General features: G+C 41.8%; 2 protein-coding genes across 12 annotated transcripts in view; both read left to right on the top strand.

Moving 5' to 3' along the window:
• Nucleotides 1-18437, top strand: part of LOC114643681 (tripartite motif-containing protein 16-like) — a 488218-nt gene that overhangs the window by 219013 nt on the left and 250768 nt on the right. The window contains exon 7 of one of the 11 annotated variants that reach the window (XR_007934986.1): nucleotides 12802-12951. The exons of 7 other annotated variants lie outside the window; for them this stretch is intronic. The gene's annotated coding sequence lies outside the window, so the exon portion shown is untranslated. 3 more of the 11 variants (XR_007934983.1, XR_007934984.1, XR_007934987.1) reach the window with 3 other exon arrangements.
• LOC114643677 (E3 ubiquitin/ISG15 ligase TRIM25-like) overlaps nucleotides 1-18437 on the top strand; it is a 110521-nt gene that overhangs the window by 23972 nt on the left and 68112 nt on the right. Inside the window, exons 3-7 of the mRNA XM_051927702.1 lie at nucleotides 4281-4514; nucleotides 6969-7128; nucleotides 7397-7479; nucleotides 12163-12291; nucleotides 12403-12849. Of these exons, the coding sequence (XP_051783662.1) occupies nucleotides 4281-4514; nucleotides 6969-7128; nucleotides 7397-7479; nucleotides 12163-12291; nucleotides 12403-12759 (963 nt within the window). The 3' untranslated portion in view covers nucleotides 12760-12849. The remainder of the gene's footprint in view (nucleotides 1-4280; nucleotides 4515-6968; nucleotides 7129-7396; nucleotides 7480-12162; nucleotides 12292-12402; nucleotides 12850-18437) is intronic.

Below are 18437 nucleotides of genomic sequence, written 5' to 3'. Positions count from 1 at the left end.
ATTTTCGGACATCGATGAGCCACTGTCAATATGTGAAATATTGAAATCGCGTTTGAATTTGCACTTGTTTTTTACTTTCACTTTGCGATCGCGCGAACTGTGTATAGTGAGCGGCAGTACTGATTGGTCAGTGACGGATTAATTGCACACCAATTCCTCTGATATCGTCTTATCACTCATTAGCTTACTGTTCAAACATGACAAGTGAAATCTCCCGCAGCAAGCTTAAACATGTGATAGAGGTTGATTGCGCAGAGAATTAAAAGAATTGCTGACCGTTATGTGTGTCCGTGTGTAAAAATAGATGGATTTATGCAGGTATTTTAGTTCTGCTGAGCCAAATAAGACAGGTCAGGGTGAAGAAGGGACAGCCAAAGAAAAGCCTACCACAAAGCGGAAAAGTTATGACAAATCAGACTATGAGGCAAAAAGAAAGCGCAGCTTTTTGGTTTCATGGACAAAAGAATTTCTTTGGTTGGAATATGACAAGCTAAATAACATAATGTTCTGCCGGGTGTGTCGTGAGTTTCCCTCGATTTCTGACTCGACAAGCGCCTTTGTTACTGGGACCAGTAATTTTAGGAAAGACCCCATCAAACCCATGAGAAATCTCTGCATCACAAAAAATGCATTGGTGCTCAGTCTGCAGCATCTTTCCCAGAACAAACACCAATTGCAAAAAACATAATACAAATAAACCTAGCACAACAAGAAGTCCTGAAAAAGCTGTTTAGAACAGTGTACTATGTTGCAAAGAGTGAACTCCCATTGGCAAAATTTAGCAGTCTTTGCAAACTTCAAAAAGCAAATGGCCTAGATCACTTACCTCAATGACCATGCTTGCAGAGAGTTTATTGGAGCAATAGCACAAACTTCACAAGACCAGATCGAAAAGGAAATTCAAGAAAGCAGGTTCTTATCCATTCTTGCAGATGGCAGTACAGACACTGGTATAATAGAACAGGAGTTGGTTCATGTCAGGTATGTGAGAGATAATGGTGACATATCCACATACATGATCAAATGTCATCCAGTCAAGAGTGCAAATGCTGCAGGTATTTTAGAGGCTATTGATGAAGCAGTGAACACCATGGGTATCAGAGAAGACACATGGAAAAAGAAAGTAGTGTGTGCAAATTTTGATGGTGCTGCAGTGATGATGGGTGAGAAAACAGGAGTAGCTGGGAGACTGAAACAGAGGATACCCCACATCATAACAATCCACTGTGTGGCACACAAATTAGAGCTAGCCGTGCTGGACAGCGTGAAAGGCTGTGAGTATCTGGTGAAATTTGAATATACACTGAAAACCATCTTTAAGATGTACTACTATTCCCCAAAGAAGCAAAGTGAACTGACAGAAATAAGTGAACTGCTAAATGAGAAACTGGCACATTTCAGTGGCCTGAAGAGCACACAGTGGCTTCCAAGCCGGCTGAGATGTCTGAAGGCTGTGGAAAAAAATTACACTCCCACTGTTGTTCATATGGAGAACATGGCAGGAGGAAGTGATGCCAAGTCCGAGGATGCAGACAAGGCTTAGGGGGTGATGCAGGAGATGAAGACTGAGAAATTTGTTCGCTTCCTGCATTTCATGTTGGACTACAGTACCATCTTATCCAAGTGCTGTACTGATTTTCAGCATGATAACCTAAACATCACACGAACAAATCAGTTGAGAGCACCACATCATGCTTACTCAGCTTAAAAACAAAACCAGGAGAATACCAGAAAACCTTGGACACAAAGTTCACAGCGAACAAGGATGGTAGCATTTGTTACTGTGGAACTCCGCTCACAAAAAGTCAGCGACCTGCTAGAAGAGGTGAGGGCACAGACAAAGACACTTTTGGTGCAGAGATTCAGAAGATTATTGACAACACAGTCAAGTACATGGACAACAGATTTAAAAATCTGCGTGAAAAGCCTCTGTCTTGTTTCAAGGTTTTTGACCCTTCCACTCTTCCCCCTACCCCAGAGAACAGCTGGCAAATTATGGGGATGAAGAGGTGGATTATCTTGTCACACATTTTGCCAGTTTGCTAGATGAGGAAGAGAGAGAAAATTCCACAAGAATGGATGGATCTGAAAATGTGGCTTGCAGAACACCGGGGTAGCAAGGTAGATGATTGCTTGTACAGAGATCTCCTCTCTGAGAATCCAGAACACCTCTCTCATATCTTGTTGCTGGTGAAATTAATGCTGACACTTAATCCATCAACAGCCATCTGTGAGAGAGGATTTTCTTGCATGAACCGAGTGAAGACAACACATCATACCTCTCTACACCCTGAAACACTGAATGACTGCATGCATCTCTCCATTAATGGGGAAACAGTTGAATATTTTTGCCCTGACAAGTCAATTCGTTTCTGGATGTTTTCTGGAAAAGGTTCAAGACACCTGGATCATAAAACCCAGTGAAATGGAGGCTGATGCACAGGAAGAGAAAGCTGATGAAGGAGATGCTATGCTCTCAACGTCGAGTGGCATTTTCTCATCTGTGACTTCAGTGGAAATTTCAGATTCAGAATCTGACACAGACTGATTCATGTTCTACACAGTTCTTACAAGTTCATAGAAATTTCTGTTCAATTAGAACCAAATATTTGAGTTGATGATTGTAATTTTTATACAGTTGTTGTAATTTGTGTTTTAACAATTTTTTGATTGATGTTTTGTTTCCTTTACAATATTATACATTAAAAATCTCTTTTTTATTCGGGCTACTTAAATTTATTTTGGGCTACCAAAAACTGAACACTGCCTGCCCGAAGGGCTACCAGGTATTTTGAAATCTTGCAAGCTGTGTGTGTGTGTGTGTGTGTGTGTGTGTGTGTGTGCGTGCGTGTGTGTGTGTGTGTGTGTCTGTCTGTCTGTCTGTCTGTCTGTCTGTCTGTCTGTCTGTCTGTCTATCTATCTCTCAGTCTTATGTGTGGCATAGGCTGAACTTCTGATCACTTTGTCACTACTGCTCCTCAGCTTTGTACCTAAGTCTTAAATTGTCCTGCAGTACTGGTGGTCTGATCCATCTTCTTATAATAGTTCACTTAGAACTGGACACATGTGACAATGACAACTGGATCCTTCCTTCCCTTCTCCAGCCAGGTGCCTATCCCCCCACCAGGGAGGTTTTCCACATGTGAACCAAATGGCAAAACACCATATGAGACTCTTTGTATCTAGAGTAAAGCTTCATCTAAATTCCCTAATAATAAATCTCATATTATCATTTCTTCCTCATTCTAGTGCCTGCTTAGGAAATGACCTTTTAGGTCTTCTCATCCTCACCTTCTATCACTGAGTTATATGAGTCACTGTCCAGATGTGCAAAGTTCTGAAAACAGCAGAACACCTCCAGCTTTGGATTTGGTAATCCTGGACAGCAGTCACCTTTTACCTCACATTTACTTCCCACATAGAGCACCCCACCAGGAATCATCATATAAGTATGAGCCATAGCTACAATAGCAAATTCATTAGTAATAATGCAAAGTTCATAAATGAAGTAGAAATACATCAAACATGGAAGTAAATACACAACTCTGAGCTTTACAATGAAAAAGAGATGGAAGAAGGTAAATATGCAAAAAGTTCATGAAATTAAAGGAAATCTGAAGCCCCTTGACCAACACCTAGACCCTCTTGTTTAATTTCTCCATCTGACAGGTGTGACATGGTGACGTCTGACACCCCAAACTAGAATACAACTAATATACACAAGTATCTGAAATACTTTTATTTTAACACAATTACCTTCTCACACACAAGTTAACTCCTCTTTACAAATTCTTCTTCCTCTTCCTCTTCTTCCTCTTCCTCTTCCATCATCATCATCATTTTCATTCCTGGTGTGTGTTGTCCTACTCCACTCCTAATCTCAGGCTGAGCAGGATATGCCATTTTTAAAGGCAGACTTTTATACAAACTATCAGGTCAAATGGAGTCCTCACAAGACAGTAGAGGTGTCCCCAGCAGCTCCTGTCAATGGATTTCAAGATCCTTCACAAGGAAGCCTTTCATGACTGCATATCTCATAAAGTCCTGCAGTTTCCTTAATAGCAGCATCAGCAGAGTGATGATGTTACTCAGCATAATGGAGGTAACATATTGTCTGGGAGTCAGTCTGCAACTGACCTTCCTTCTGCAAATAAAGTACCACCAGTCAGTCGAGCCAATTCAAACTGTCCTTCACAACATCAAAATAACAACAAATGTGCCTCATGATTGGTTATTCTTATCAGGTGACTCAATTCTAAATCTTTATCCTATTTTTTCAGATGTCTGTGGTAAGAGAGCTGGAAGAAAATGAAAAGAGCTTCACTGCTCTGATGCGGTGCATTGAGGAAGCCCACAGGAAACTGACTGAGAAGATCAGAGAACAAGAAAAGAGAGAAATGGAGAAGGCTGAAGGAGTCATGGAGCAGCTGGAGAAGGAGATCGAGGAGCTGAAGAGGAGAGAAGCTGAGCTGAAGGAGCTTTCAGAGAGCAAGGACCATCTCCACTTCCTACAGGTGAGAGCGACACTTCACAGGGAGTCTGATCAGACTGGGGTGTGTGGGACCTGAGAACATTTATTTATTTATTTATTTTTTTAATTTATTAATTTTTATTGTAATCATTCCTTATAAACTGATCAATTTATAACAAAACAAAATTGAAGACAAATCAAACCCCACCCCTGAGAAGGAGAGCTTAGCCAAAGTAGAATTGCTTAGGGGGCGGCACGGTGGCGCAGTGGGTAGCGCTGCTGCCTCACAGTTGGGAGACCTGGGGACCTGGGTTCGCTTCCCGGGTCCTCCATGCGTGGAGTTTGCATGTTCTCCCCGTGTCTGCGTGGGTTTTCTCCGGGCGCTCCGGTTTCCTCCCACAGCGATTCTAAATTGGCCCTAGTGTGAGCTTGGTGTGTAGGTGTGTTTGTGTGTGTCCTGCGGTGGGTTGGCACCCTGCCCGGGATTGGTTCCTGCCTTGTGCCCTGTGTTGGCTGGGATTGGCTCCAGCAGACCCCTGTGACCCTATGTTTGGATTCAGCGGGTTGGAAGATGGATGGATGGATGAATTGCTTAGGGCTTTTTAATAAAAAGCAACAATAAACAAAAGAAAGGGAGAAATATATATAGGTAAATAAGAAAAGGAGAAGGGACTTAAATGCGGTGATAGTTATTTCTCTTATTCTAAAATAATATTAATTAGATCCTACCAGGTTTTGAAAAAATTTTGTACAGATCCTCTAACTGAAAATTTGATTTTTTCCAATTTCAAATAATATAAAACATCGGTTTCCCACTGACTTATTAGAGGAGTGTTAAGATTCTTCCAATTTAATAGAATAAGTCTGCGTTCCAAAAGTGTAGTGAATGCAATCACCGTTTGCTTGTCTTTCTCCACTTCAAGTCCGTCTGGAAGAACACCGAACACAGCTGTTAATGGGTTAGGAGGGATTGTGACCCCAAGGCTGTCTGACAGGCACTTAAAAATTTTGGTCCAAAATGATGTTTGTTTGGCGCAGGCCCAAAACATGTGAGGCAGGAGCTTGGTTGCAGCGCTCGCAGGTTGGATCTTGCCCTGGAAAAATTTTGGACAGTTTTAAGCGAAACAGATGAACTCGATACATAATTTTTAGTTGAATAATTCTATGCTTTGAGCATATGGAGCTCGAGTGAATTCTTTGCTTTGCTACCTTCCACTCCTTTTCTGATTTATTGATTAAAAGACCTTCTTCCCAGTGTCCTCTTGGATCTTTGAAATGTAGGGACTCTAATAGGATTTTATATAATGCGGAAATGGTGTCTAATTCCTCGAAATTGAGCAGTATTTTTTCTAACATTGTGGACGGTACGAGGTGAGGAAAGTCGGGCAGTTTCTGTTTAACAAAATTTCTAATTTGAAGATAGTGAAAGAAATGTTTAGCTGGGAGGTTGAATTTTGAACGTAATTGTTCAAAAGATGCAAATATGTTGTCTATATAAAGATCTCTGAGCATTTTAATCCCAAAACTCTTCCAGGTATTAAAAACTGGATATGTTTGCGAGGGTTGAAAGAGGTGGACCTGAGAACATTTAGAGAGAAATTTAAAAGATCTGAGGAGTTTGTACAACATGACAAGAACAGGCCATTCAGCCCAACAGAGATCGTCTTTCATATTTCCTTAACATTTCAAATATTCTTTGTACAAATATCTCAAAGTTGGTAACTTCATGTACATGACAGACAAATGAATCTACAGCTGTCTGTGTGAAAAAGTGAATTTTTTATGAAGTGTAAAAGATGACATCTAATAAAGGATGGTGCCAAATCTTCTGCCAGGCCACCTTCTGATGTCTCCATCCTTAAACTGATTAGATTCAAATCCTTCAGCATTTTCTCACAGCTCAGACCCCACAGTCCAGTCTCGTCTCTCATCATTCTCGTGTGTTTTTCTCTCACACTCCACACATGGTGGTTGCTAAATAATTCAGCTTGTTTCTTTTGTATGGTTGATGATGATGATGATGAAAACACAAAGGCTCCCAGGATTTCCTCACAAGTCACACTTCTGAGCTAAAGACCTTCAGTTGTATAATCATATTAAAGAGCTTTCTCCCTACTTGTGTTAGTCTTTAAATTGAATTTAATTTAATTAAGTTTTTCTCAGAACCATAAAAAGCCCAATGCTTTGTTTTGTGCGCCAAGTCAATTCTGGACCCACCTGCCCCCTCAGCCCCTTTATCTTGACTCACCTCTCATGGAGTCCTGTGTGAAAAGCTCATTGATAGTTAAGGTTGATAATCTCTGATGCTCCACTACACTCCACCAAATATTCTCTCATAAATAACCAGCAAGTCAATGACAGGCGTTCTCACCATCTAAACCCACGCTGACTGCCCACCACACTGATCCTTAAGTCAGAACAGCCCCCTCTTATCAGCATTACTTACTTTTTAATGTCTCCTTTCTGAAATCCTGTCCCCTCTTCTCTCCTGATGCAGACTTTCTCGTCTCGCTGTGTCCTTCCTGTTGATGGAGACTCGCTGAGCTTCACTGTCACCGCTGATTTCTCATCTGAGGACCTGAGAAAGGAGCTATCAGGTCTGACAAAGAGTCTGGAGAAGATCAGCCGGTGTGAGATCATGACATGGACTCCATCAGGTACAGCGTCTGGTGACATTGTGTTTGTTATTGAAGTCCATTAGGAGGACCAGAGTGACAATAAGAGGACACTGAAGAAGGCCTGCTCTTTAACATTTATCTGTCATACTTTGCTGTTTAATATTTTTTACTATATAGTGCCTTTCACATTCATTAGCTGAGTGATAACAAACTCTCTAAGTAATCAGTTGTTCTTAATCAGATGTTTTGGAATTTTAACTTGAAATGTTATACTATTTATCCTTTTTCCGCATATTCTTTTTTATAGAATATATTACATTCTGCTGGTTGGAGTCCACGTTAAAAGTTCACATTCATCCATTTTCAGCTGTGCTCCCCCTGGGCTCTCGTGTATTATATGTCTGCTGTTGTTTGCTCAGAAGTCGTGTCTCCCACCGACATTTAAAAGGATTTTACAAACCAAAAGCATTTTATTTGATTTGTTTCAGTGGTGAAGATAAGCAAATTGGAGGACTGCGTCAGATTTCTGACTACTTGACGACCACCTGAACATTTCAGTGAGTGCAGACTCAGAGTAAAACGCACTTTATAAATTATGAATTACGTACGTTTACATATAAAGACAGTGATTTGTTTAAACACAAACTAAGGTCAAGCAGCCAAGAGCACAGGGTCCATCCCGGCCGTCCACCACATTAGACATATACTGTATGTGTGTATTGTGAAGATAAGCAGAGAGAGTTTGGAACCACCAGGACACTTTCTAGAGATGGCCAGCCTGAGTAACTGGGAAGGAAGGGCCTTGGCCAGGGAGGTGACCAAAAACCTAATGGTCACTACAACAGAACTTCAGAAGTCCTCTGCTGAGATGAGAGAAACTGTATAAAGGACGGCCATCTCAGAAGCACTGCACAAATCAAGCGTTTATGGTGGAGTGACCAGGCAGAAGATGCTCTCGAGTAAAAGACAAATGTCAGCCTGAGAGCATCAAGGAAAAGATTCAATGATCTGATGAGACAAATATTGAACTCTTTAGACAGAAGACCAAGCAGGATGTCTGGACAGGACCAGGCACTGCTCACCACATGCCTAATGCCATCTTTACAGTGATGATGGTGGTGACAGCATCAGGCTATGGGGACAGAGTGACAGGTCAGAACTGAGGGGAGGAGAAGTTCAGTCAAATACAGAGAGGACCTTAAAGGAAACCTGTGACCTCAGACTGGACAATGGATCAACAACCTGAAGACTACAGCCAAGACAACTCTCGAGTGCCTTTGTGACAAATCTGACTGTCCTTGAGTGACCAGACTGAGACCCCACAAAACAGGAGAGACCTGAAGATGGCAGTTCACAGACGCTTACCTTGAAATCTAATGGAGTTTGAGAGAATCTGCCAGGAAGAATGGGATCAACTGGCCAAATCCAGGAGTACAAAATTTTAAGAGACACTTAGTCATGAAGACCACCAAAGGGGCTTCCACAAAGACCTGAATTAAGTGTCTGAATACTTCATAGGAAGGAGACGTTTCAGTTTTGATTTGTAATAAATGTGCAGACCTTTCTGAAGACCTGCGCTCACTTTGTCATTATGGTTACTGAGTGTAGACTGATGAGCACAAAGGCACATTAATCCATTTAAAATGAAATCAACAACACGGTAAAGTGTGTAGAAAGTGAGGGGTCTCAATACTCTCTGACTCCCTGTATATTTATTATTAATATCAAAATTCAAATTGACATTTGGCCTAATTTGCCCACCCTTGTATATTTTATTAATGTTTTATTTGAACTCCTCTGTATTTGTAATACGTGTTTAAGAACTAAACTAAGATCCCACAATGCCATCTTCACAGTTTCCATTCCTCTTCTCTTTTCTTTTTATTTTCAGCTCATGAAGCTCCAGTTTTCACCCTCCAGCCTCCTGAACCTCAGAGCTGAGACGACTTTTTAAAATGTGAGTTTGTGCTTTGACTGAATGGATCATCACAATAAAAATCATTGAAGTTTTAATAGAGCAGGACAGGCTTAGGATATGAAAGTCTGAGTGTTGTGTGACTGAGGGGCTGAGAGTGATGGGGGTCCTGTGACTGGTGCATTATGGGATAGAGAGACTCAGGCAGTGAATCACCAAAGCCGTCTGTTGAACACGAGTCTTGATGTGTCCAGAAATGTTTAAAAAGGGAATAATAAAATCCACGTCATGGGGTGCACTTATTTTATCACACGACTGTATATTCAGACACAGTATTAGTTTAAAAATGAAGCACAACTGTATGTGAAATAAGTTAAAGCTGACAAAAGTCCTCGTCATCCTCCATTCTTTACTCCACAGAGCAGACACTTTGCTTTGAGTTCTCGACTTCACAAATTTTAAACATTTAAACAAATGAAAATGGCAGAGAAAATTATTGGGGGTCCTTAGAAGTTCAAAGACCCCCTGGACTGTCGTGACATCTCAAGCTGACTGATTCCTCTAATAAGTGCCACTGGGGTCTTCAGTCACTCAGTCAAGTCCTTACTCTGCTGTGTTTTGTCCTTGTGTGCCTCACACTGAACGAGGACAAGAAAAGAAGAGGAGATGAAGAAGGTCACAGCCAAGGGTGGTCAAGGTGAAGACTACAAGACCACCTCCACAGAGCTTCAGTATCACTGGTCCAGTGAGCACAGCTGCTAATGTTCTCAAGATATTTGAGGGTCCACAGGACTGTAGCCCACTTCCCTGATGTGACCACCATAGTAAAGCTGACCTGCAATTGAACAGAAGGAGAGTTTAAATGGGGGAGATAATGCAGTGTGGTGTGGTGGTGAAGACTTTGGAGTTTAAACCCTGAGGTTGTGGGTTCAAATCCCACTACTGACACCACTGTGTGACCTCAGCAAGTCACTTCACCTGCCTGGGCTCTGATTGGACAACGAAAAGAAAAGGAAACAATGGAATCTGAGATGATGGGAGTCACCTTGGATAAGAATGACAGTCAAATAATAAAAAGAGATGACAGGAAACACACGAAAGAAAGAGAGAGACAATGACAGATGGGAAAGGCACTATATAATAGATAGATAGATAGATAGATAGATAGATAGATAGATAGATAGATAGATAGATAGATAGATAGTAAATACTGATTGCAGCTTTTATACAAATAATTGATGTGGTTGTGAAGTGTGACAGTGGATTGATTTTAAATTTAAGAGGTGGACTGTGACAATAAAACATGTCATTTAATAAAGCCAGTGGTCAGTGTGGACAGTCCATTAGACCTTTGACCTCAGTGGTGACCTTATGTTGTTTCTTATCATTTCTGACGACTCAGATGGCTGACTTGCCTGCCTTTCTCTTTGTTGTCTGTTGTTATTTTTGTTTTTACGTTGTCTAAATTCCATTACTTACCACTAACACTATTTTCTTGTCCCCTTTCACTTCATTTACTTTTTCTTTTCAGTGTCTTAGCTTTGAGCACACACACACAGTCTGTCACATTGCTAATTCACTGTCACCCATCACCATTTCACCACTGTGACACTTTTTATTTTTTCCCCTTTTTATCCCCACCTTTAATTCTGTTTTTGAGGTCTTTACCCTTTTTAAGGCCATTTGTTTCCTTGTCCTTCTTTAATCCTCCTTTCTTCCTCTCCTTCCTTTTCACATTTCTGTACAATTTCTGTATTGTTATTTTCCTGTTATGAATCACCAGTTCATTCCTCCACCACCACATATTTTCTTTTATTATTTTGATCATTTTCCATTCCCTTATTGTCATTTTTACATTTAACTCCTTCCCTACTAACCATACAACACTCCGTCTTTTGTCATCCCCTCTTTTCCTGTCCTCCCTTTCCATTCCTTTAACACCTCATTCCACACATCTTGTGTCTTTTTGCAGTTCCTAAACACATGCTCTGGTGTTTCCACCTCTCAGCAGTTCTCCCTCGGAGATATTGAACTTCTCGCGACTCTCCTTTTGTACATGGCCGCCTGTGTCGGTAGGATTTCATGTAATGTCACCCACCTGAGGTCTTTTTGTTTATTCGTTGATTCTTTGTCTTATTTTGCTGCCACACTTTTCTTGCTTGCTCTTCAGTGAGCTTTTGGATTTTTAGTACCGTTTCGTCTTTAGTTTTGGATTATAACTGCCTTCATCACCAATATCTTCCCTTCCATTGACAAGTTCCTTATCCTCCAAACTCTGTTTGTTTGTTGATCTTTTTTCCATTTCTTTCCACTCCATCCTCTCCGTAGTCTCGTCTCCAAATCTTATCCCTAATACTTTCACCACATTTCATAACCTTATTCTTCCTTGTGGTTTTTCTTTCCATTTCCCCCAAAGGACGCATTCCCTCTTATTGAGGTGTAAAGTTGAACCTGACCCCCTCCATAAACACTTCTGTATGTTCTGTTACTTTATTTATACTCCATGTATCTCTGACTATTATTGTTATGTCATCCATATATGGAAACACTTTTATTTGTTGTCCCCCCCTTCCTGGTACTTCAACTCCTCTTATATTTGTGTCCCTCCTAATTTTATTTAATAAGGGATCTATACACAGAATAAACAGCACTGCTGACAATGGACACCCTTGTCTTACTCCACATTTCTCCTGTATCTCCTCTGTTAGTTTATTTACTTTTATCTGACTTCGTATATCTTTATCGACAACTTTTTTCCAGTCCAGAAAACCTTCATGAGCTCCCATTTTTTGGAGTATCTTCCACATATATTTCTGAGCAATTCTATCAAATGCTTTCTCCAAATCTAAATGTAATATTGCGACATGCAGGTTTCTCTCTCTCCTAACATTAATACCGTCTCTTAAGACGCACCGGTTATCTGCTGTACTTCTCCGCTGTACCACACATGTCTGCTCTTCTTTTATTACATTCTCAATATTTGTTTTCAATCTATTTGACAAAACTCTTGTCAATATCTTCTTGTCTATTGTTGTCTTTTTATGATTTAATTTTTAATCCCCACAGATTCTGTCCAATCAGATGAGCTCTTTACTATTAGTGTCTGGTCAGCGCAGCTCCTGATTGGCTCTTGTTAATTGTCTGTGTTGTGCTCCGCCCCCAGTCCCGTTACACACTCCCAGATTTCTTCACTCGTTTTCTTTTCTCTCCTTTCTGACTTCTGTCCCCTCACACTGGACATCAACACGGCACACAGAGACCTCCGTCTGTCTGAAGGGAACAAGAAGGTGACATGTGAGGGGACAGCGATTAAATATCCTGGTCATCCTGACAGATTTGACTGCTTGTATCAAGTTCTGTGCAGAGAGGCTCTGACTGGGACTCGCTGTTACTGGGAGGTGGAGTGCAGTGGAAACTTCATGGATATTGGAGTCGCATATAAAGGAATGAGCAGGAAAGGAGGCTGGGAGTGCGGCCTTGGAAACAACGACAAGTCCTGGAGTTTGCTGTGTTCTCATTCCCAGTACTCTGTGTGGCACAAACACAAGGAGACTGTAATCAGCGCCCCCTACAGCCCCAGAATAGGTGTGTATCTGGACTGGCCTGCTGGCTCTCTGTCATTTTATAGCGTCTCACACACAATGACCCTCCTGCACAGGTTAAACACCTCCTTCACTGAGCCCCTCTATCCAGGGTTTTCTGTTGGTCTTCACTGCAGTGTAACAATCAGCCATCTGACACCATGTGACCACTGACCAGTACCCTCCACCGGTCACTTGATGTCCCCACAACCTCAGGTGTCTTTGTGTTTGTAGTTTGGGGTCAAAATTAATTTTACACTATAGGTGGGGGAGGCAGCACCTCAGTGAGTGAATTTGTGGATGAGAATGCGGGGCGAGTGCGGCTGTCAGGGTCTCCATTATTATTGGGTCTGAGTAGCCAATCAGGTGTGTGTGTCATAATGAGGGGCGGTGACACCTCAGACCTACAAATACCAGTCTGACCAGCAGGGGTCACTGTTGCTTCACAGCCACATGTCCTTCAGGCTGACACCCTAACTGCTGTGTCCTCTGAGTGTCACTGAATGTCACCTGTTAAGTCAGTCTATATAGCGCCTTTCAGTAGTGCTGCTCCAGCAGGACCACATGCCTGTCTCAGTATCCACAGCCTCATTCCAGTGACTATTTAGGAGCACAGAGTGACAGAAGTGACTGGAGTGCTGGCCTCTGAACAGACATTGTCTGCTTCTCTATTAGTTGCTCCGGTGGTCTGTCACCTCTGAATGAATTCACTGTGAATGTCTAAAGACGAGGACTCACCGCTCAGTCACATGTCGGCCGTAATGATGGAGTTTGGTCTTTTACTGAGTCACTTGGTGTCACGTTAGACATTAAACTGCACCTCCTCCTTGTTGTTCCCACTGTCACCCAACCTCAAGGAGACGAGTCACCTGACTGACTTCACCGTCACTGTCGGTGTTCAAAGTGACAATCAGATGTGGCATTTGGGGACACTTTTATCTTTCCACTGACACACACATTCCCAGGACTAATTTACAATTCCTTCAGGACCCCTCAAGGAGCGGCGTGTAACCTGACATCAGTCTGTGTGAAGAAGCAAATGAAGGCCCAGGCTGACAGCCCCCCCCCCCCCCCGTGTATTACAGGCCTCACCAGCAGATGGCGACTATGACTTCTAAATCTGTCATCTTCATGGAGCCTGAGGGGTTAAAAGGAAGAGGAGAAGGTGAATAAAGAGTGAGGGGTGAAGATGATAGAGAAGAGTGTCAGGGTGATAAAGGGTGAGATGAGTGACCTGAGACAGAGTGAGTCAGACGAATGTGTCACTTGTGGGTTTGTGAGTTTTGTTCCTCCCTCCTGATTTTCTCCTCTTTGACTCGTCACACGCTGATGGCCGTCCTGTGATCACAGATTGTATTCCTCGTTGATCAAATCCGTATCTCGATGTGTGACTGACGTCTGGTTCTTTAAACACTCGCTCATGTCACCCGAAGAGCTCTTCACTGCTGACCTAAGCCCTGCTGCCCTCTTCTCTCTCCTGTCACCTTGGCCATTGCTTCAGTCCCCACTGTGTGACCTCATAAAGCCACTGGTCTGTCTGGTCACTCAGGTCGTCATCACAGCTGCACACTGGCTGTTGTTCAAACTCTACAGGCTGACAGCCATGTTGTCCTGTCGTCTGAGGTTTGTGTTTGTTGAGGTCGTCTGCTGCTGACCATGGGGGCTTTTAGAGCTCAGGATTAATGAAATGGAAATGTCAGTCATCAGGGTGGCAGGTGGGCACATTCAGGGCAAAATGTCATTTAAAAGTCGATAAGCACACTGGACACATCGCCAATCACTGATAATCGACTCCACGTCAGCTCCTGTGGCCCTCATCATGTGCTGTCAACTCAGACGCTGGTCATGTGACTTGCACCTTAGTGACATTCCTGTGACTTTCAGGGCTGTGACATCAGCTGATTCTTCTGGAGCCAAACTGCTCCCTCTTGTGGCCTCTCTGCGTATTAAACACACGAGAAGTTAGGATGTGAAGTGTTTGGTGAGATCTAAAAAATATTCAGAATATTGACATCACCTTGAAGGACAGTTTGGATTAATAATAATTAATGTGTAAAAGAATACTTATTTTAGATTAATCTTTAGTTAATTATGATTAGGTGTTACATTCACAGAGATAAATGGCCTGTTAATGCTTCACAGTTTGTAAAATTTGAATTGCTTATTAATCTAAAAAGATCAAAACACACACAAAAAAAAAATATGGACGACTTTTATTTATCAAATCTGTTCATTTGGTGATTTTTGATTTGTAAATTCCGCTGATCATATCTCATATTTTGAATGTTCTGATGATATTAGGACTTCTTGTTTATGATTAATCCTCTTTAATAAAAGGACAAGTGTCTGTGTGTCTGTCCGTGTATCTGTCCAGTCACTTTGTCTGTGTCTTTCCAACAGATTGTGCCTCACAAACATTAGCTCTGCTTTTATGACTCCCATGCTAATCAATATCATCCAGTTACAGAGCCGCAGCACCAGACGTCACCACTGATATCGGCCAGCAGTTTAATGACAGAATGTGTGTTAGTGTGAGTGTGATTAGTGGGCACCATACCAGCCTGTAAACCTGCCAGCTGGCACACAACTGCTGGTCCTGACCTGCGACAGTTTGTTGTGCTTCAGCTCTGCAAACATAATGGCATATAACAGAGACATAAGCATTGGATTTGTCATTCCAACAGATGGCACATCCCAAACATTTGTATTAATGCACTGTACTACTACAGACATTTGTGATACACCATCTGTTGGAATGATAATTGCAGTTAATTTTATTACTACATGATTTTCAAATTACCACAGATGGTGCACTGCAAACATTAACACTGAGATCTACGTTGATTACTTAGAAATCAAACACATCTTAGACATGTAGCACAGCTAGTTTTGTAATAAAGAGCAACAAGTTATAAAATATATATATATATATAGTTTGAAAGAGAATGGATAATGCTGCAAAAAATATGGTGATGCCATATGAATGTTTAATTCATCCATTCGCAGCAATGAATCTAATTATTGAGGCAGATGAGCGTTGCTCCCCAGTCTGAGTGTTTGTGTCCTGCTGTGTGTGTTTGTCCCCGTGTGTGTCCATGTGACACATGAAAGTCTGCTGTGACGAGGTGAGTGGTCCCTGTGACTCCAGTCTGACCCCACACTTTCAATATCAGCTGCTTATAAATCCTGACATTAAACTTATTAGGTACACTTCTTAAACACTTTTAGTTTTATCCCACCCTAATATTCAAGTGATGGCTGCTTGCATTCTGTACGCACTGCTGATATTATATGAGGAGTCAAAGCTGCTGTAGTTCTGCTCAGATGTGGATTAGCAATAAGAAGAGACGGCGACTTCAGTCACCTCTCGAAGGGCAGCAGCTGATATTCAGACTTGCTTCAATCGACACCAAGTGTGCATCTCTGCAGCCCGGAGCCTCCACCCTGGAGCTCCAAGGAGGTGGCGTTGACTCCACTGGGCGCCAACTGAGAGGAACTTGGAGTTCGAAACAAAAAGAGTTCTGCAATTCTCCACTATGCCCACTAGAGGGGAGTGTACCGTCAAATTAGTCAAACTGAGTCGTAATTATGAGGTAGCAAATCATATAATTATGAGATGATAAGTCATATAATATAATATTAACGATCAAGTGCCATTTACCTGTTTTTACTTTTAACAGACTTGCATTTAATTTGGTTCTGCTTCTTTAGCAACGTGAGACTCGCAGTCAGATTAATTGGATTCAATTAACAAATTTTGGGGGTTGTGTTAAGGAAGTCAAGTGAAATGACACCTTTATTGTATAACTAAAAAAAATTGCAATATGCAAGCTTTCGAGGCATCTCCGGCCCCTTCTTCGGGGAAGATGTAATAAAAAAAAAATTATCGCAGATATTTTAACGTGATGTCGACGATTATTCAGAAGCTCAAGTTCTTACAGATTTGCGCCACTCGTCCAGCTCAAGTGCTACATCTTGCTCATCCGACTTTCTCTTCACATGCCATCCCATAATAGTCACAGACAGTCCCTCTGTAGATGTCGCTCTCTCCTCGGTGTCTCCATCACTGATGTTTTTCTTTATCGTTTCCCGGCGCTCCTTAAATCTCCCGAGTGTGCGCACATAACCGTGGACTGTCTCAGCCCGTCTTGTGTTAATGGCGGACACTTTGAGATCGCAGCACCGACTGAGCCTCGACTGTAAGCAGACGGCTATTCACGTGAGGCTCACTCCGCTAAGTCTCAGTGTGACACGCCCGCTTCACGGAATGCCCGACTGGTTTAGTCCGGTGCTGCGCTTTGAGATCAGCGGGAGCGCGCACTGCAGGGCGGTGGGGGGTGAAGGCGGAGCGCAGGTTTGAATGGCACCTTCAGGTTATTACAATTGACCGGGCAGGTTATGAGATCGCAGGTGACTTTGACTTAAGTTTGAAAGACACAAATACAAACACACGTCATCAACTTCAGAGTGTGACTGCGCCGCCACCATTTACATGATGCCATTTGATTGTTTTATTTCTATTTTATTTAATTATTGGGCACTTGACTTCCGGACAACCGTAGTTGGCTTCGGGGAGTTACGACAGCATTTGAGGTAATGAGCCGTTTCGGCACCTCAATTACCCGCGAACTATTCCAAAAGGCTAATGCCGCAGACTGGAGCACAGTAGGCGGTCTGTGAAAGCAAAAAGATGATTCGCTGACGCTGACTTTGATTGACATTTATCCCGCCCTTAGCCCTGCCCTTAACCACTCAGGTCTGTGAATATCGAGTGTCATGTTCTTTGGGTTCTGTAATATGTGACTTTAATGCAGTTGAAAGTAACACAGAAAGATTTATTTAAATAAAGTCTTTACTAATGAATTACTCTAGTGGTTCATTTACAGGTCAGCCATCTTTCTTACAACCGCCATGTCTCTGCCACGAGTTAGGGATCATCCCTCAATTACAAGAAGTTAACATCAACTTTCATATAAGGAAGTGTTTAACAATTACTTATCTTGACATCTTCCTTTTTTTTTTTTCAGTTAACAACACCTAGATAGGATTTTCATTTGTTACAAACATCAAGGCTATTTTCAGTAACAACTGACAACTATATACATTATATTCTTACGAGTGCTGGTCTAAGAGTCCCACAAACTTATTAACATTTAGCAGGTCTCTATCAGTCTTGTTGGTGGTTGTTTCACTCTCGATGATCTTCTAAGAGTCTCACTTGAATCTCTGCCCGATTCTGACATTCTGCTGGTTGATGTGGTCATTTCTACTGTTTCAGTGCTTACTTTTGAAGGTTCTTTTGATGTTTTATCCACAACTATATCTCGTCGATTTCTTCTAAGCACCGTACCATCGCTTGTTTCAACAATATATGATCTAGGGTCTATTTGTTCCTTAACTGCTCCTTGCAGATTCCATGTTTTTGTTGAACTCTCCTTTATTCTAACCTCCTCTCCTATTTCCAGTTCTGGGAGAATTCTGGTTCCTCTGTCAAAGTATATTTTTTGTTTTCTCTTTATGTTTTCTTTCACTTTTCGCACTTTATCTTCCATTCCAGATTTTAGCAGAGTCTGCTTCATTGGAAGGTTTGATCGTAGTCTTCGTCCCATGAGCAGCTGTGCTGGTGAAGCTCCATGTTCAAGTGGTGTACTCCGATATATTAGAAGGCTTTTGTAAAAATCACTTCCACTCTCTTTTGATTTCTTCATAAGATGTTTAATTGTTTGAATTGACCTTTCTACCAGTCCATTAGATTGAGGATAATTTGGACTTGACATTTGATGTACAAAGTCCCATTCTTTTGCAAAGTTCTTGAAGTGAAGACTTGTAAATTGTGGCCCATTGTCACTAAA

The sequence above is a fragment of the Erpetoichthys calabaricus genome, chromosome 5 (genome assembly GCF_900747795.2).
Source record: "Erpetoichthys calabaricus chromosome 5, fErpCal1.3, whole genome shotgun sequence".
Classification (NCBI taxonomy): Eukaryota; Metazoa; Chordata; class Cladistia; order Polypteriformes; family Polypteridae; genus Erpetoichthys; species Erpetoichthys calabaricus.
The sequence above is the reverse complement of the archived record's forward strand: the minus strand, read 5'-3'. Positions and strand labels throughout refer to the sequence as shown.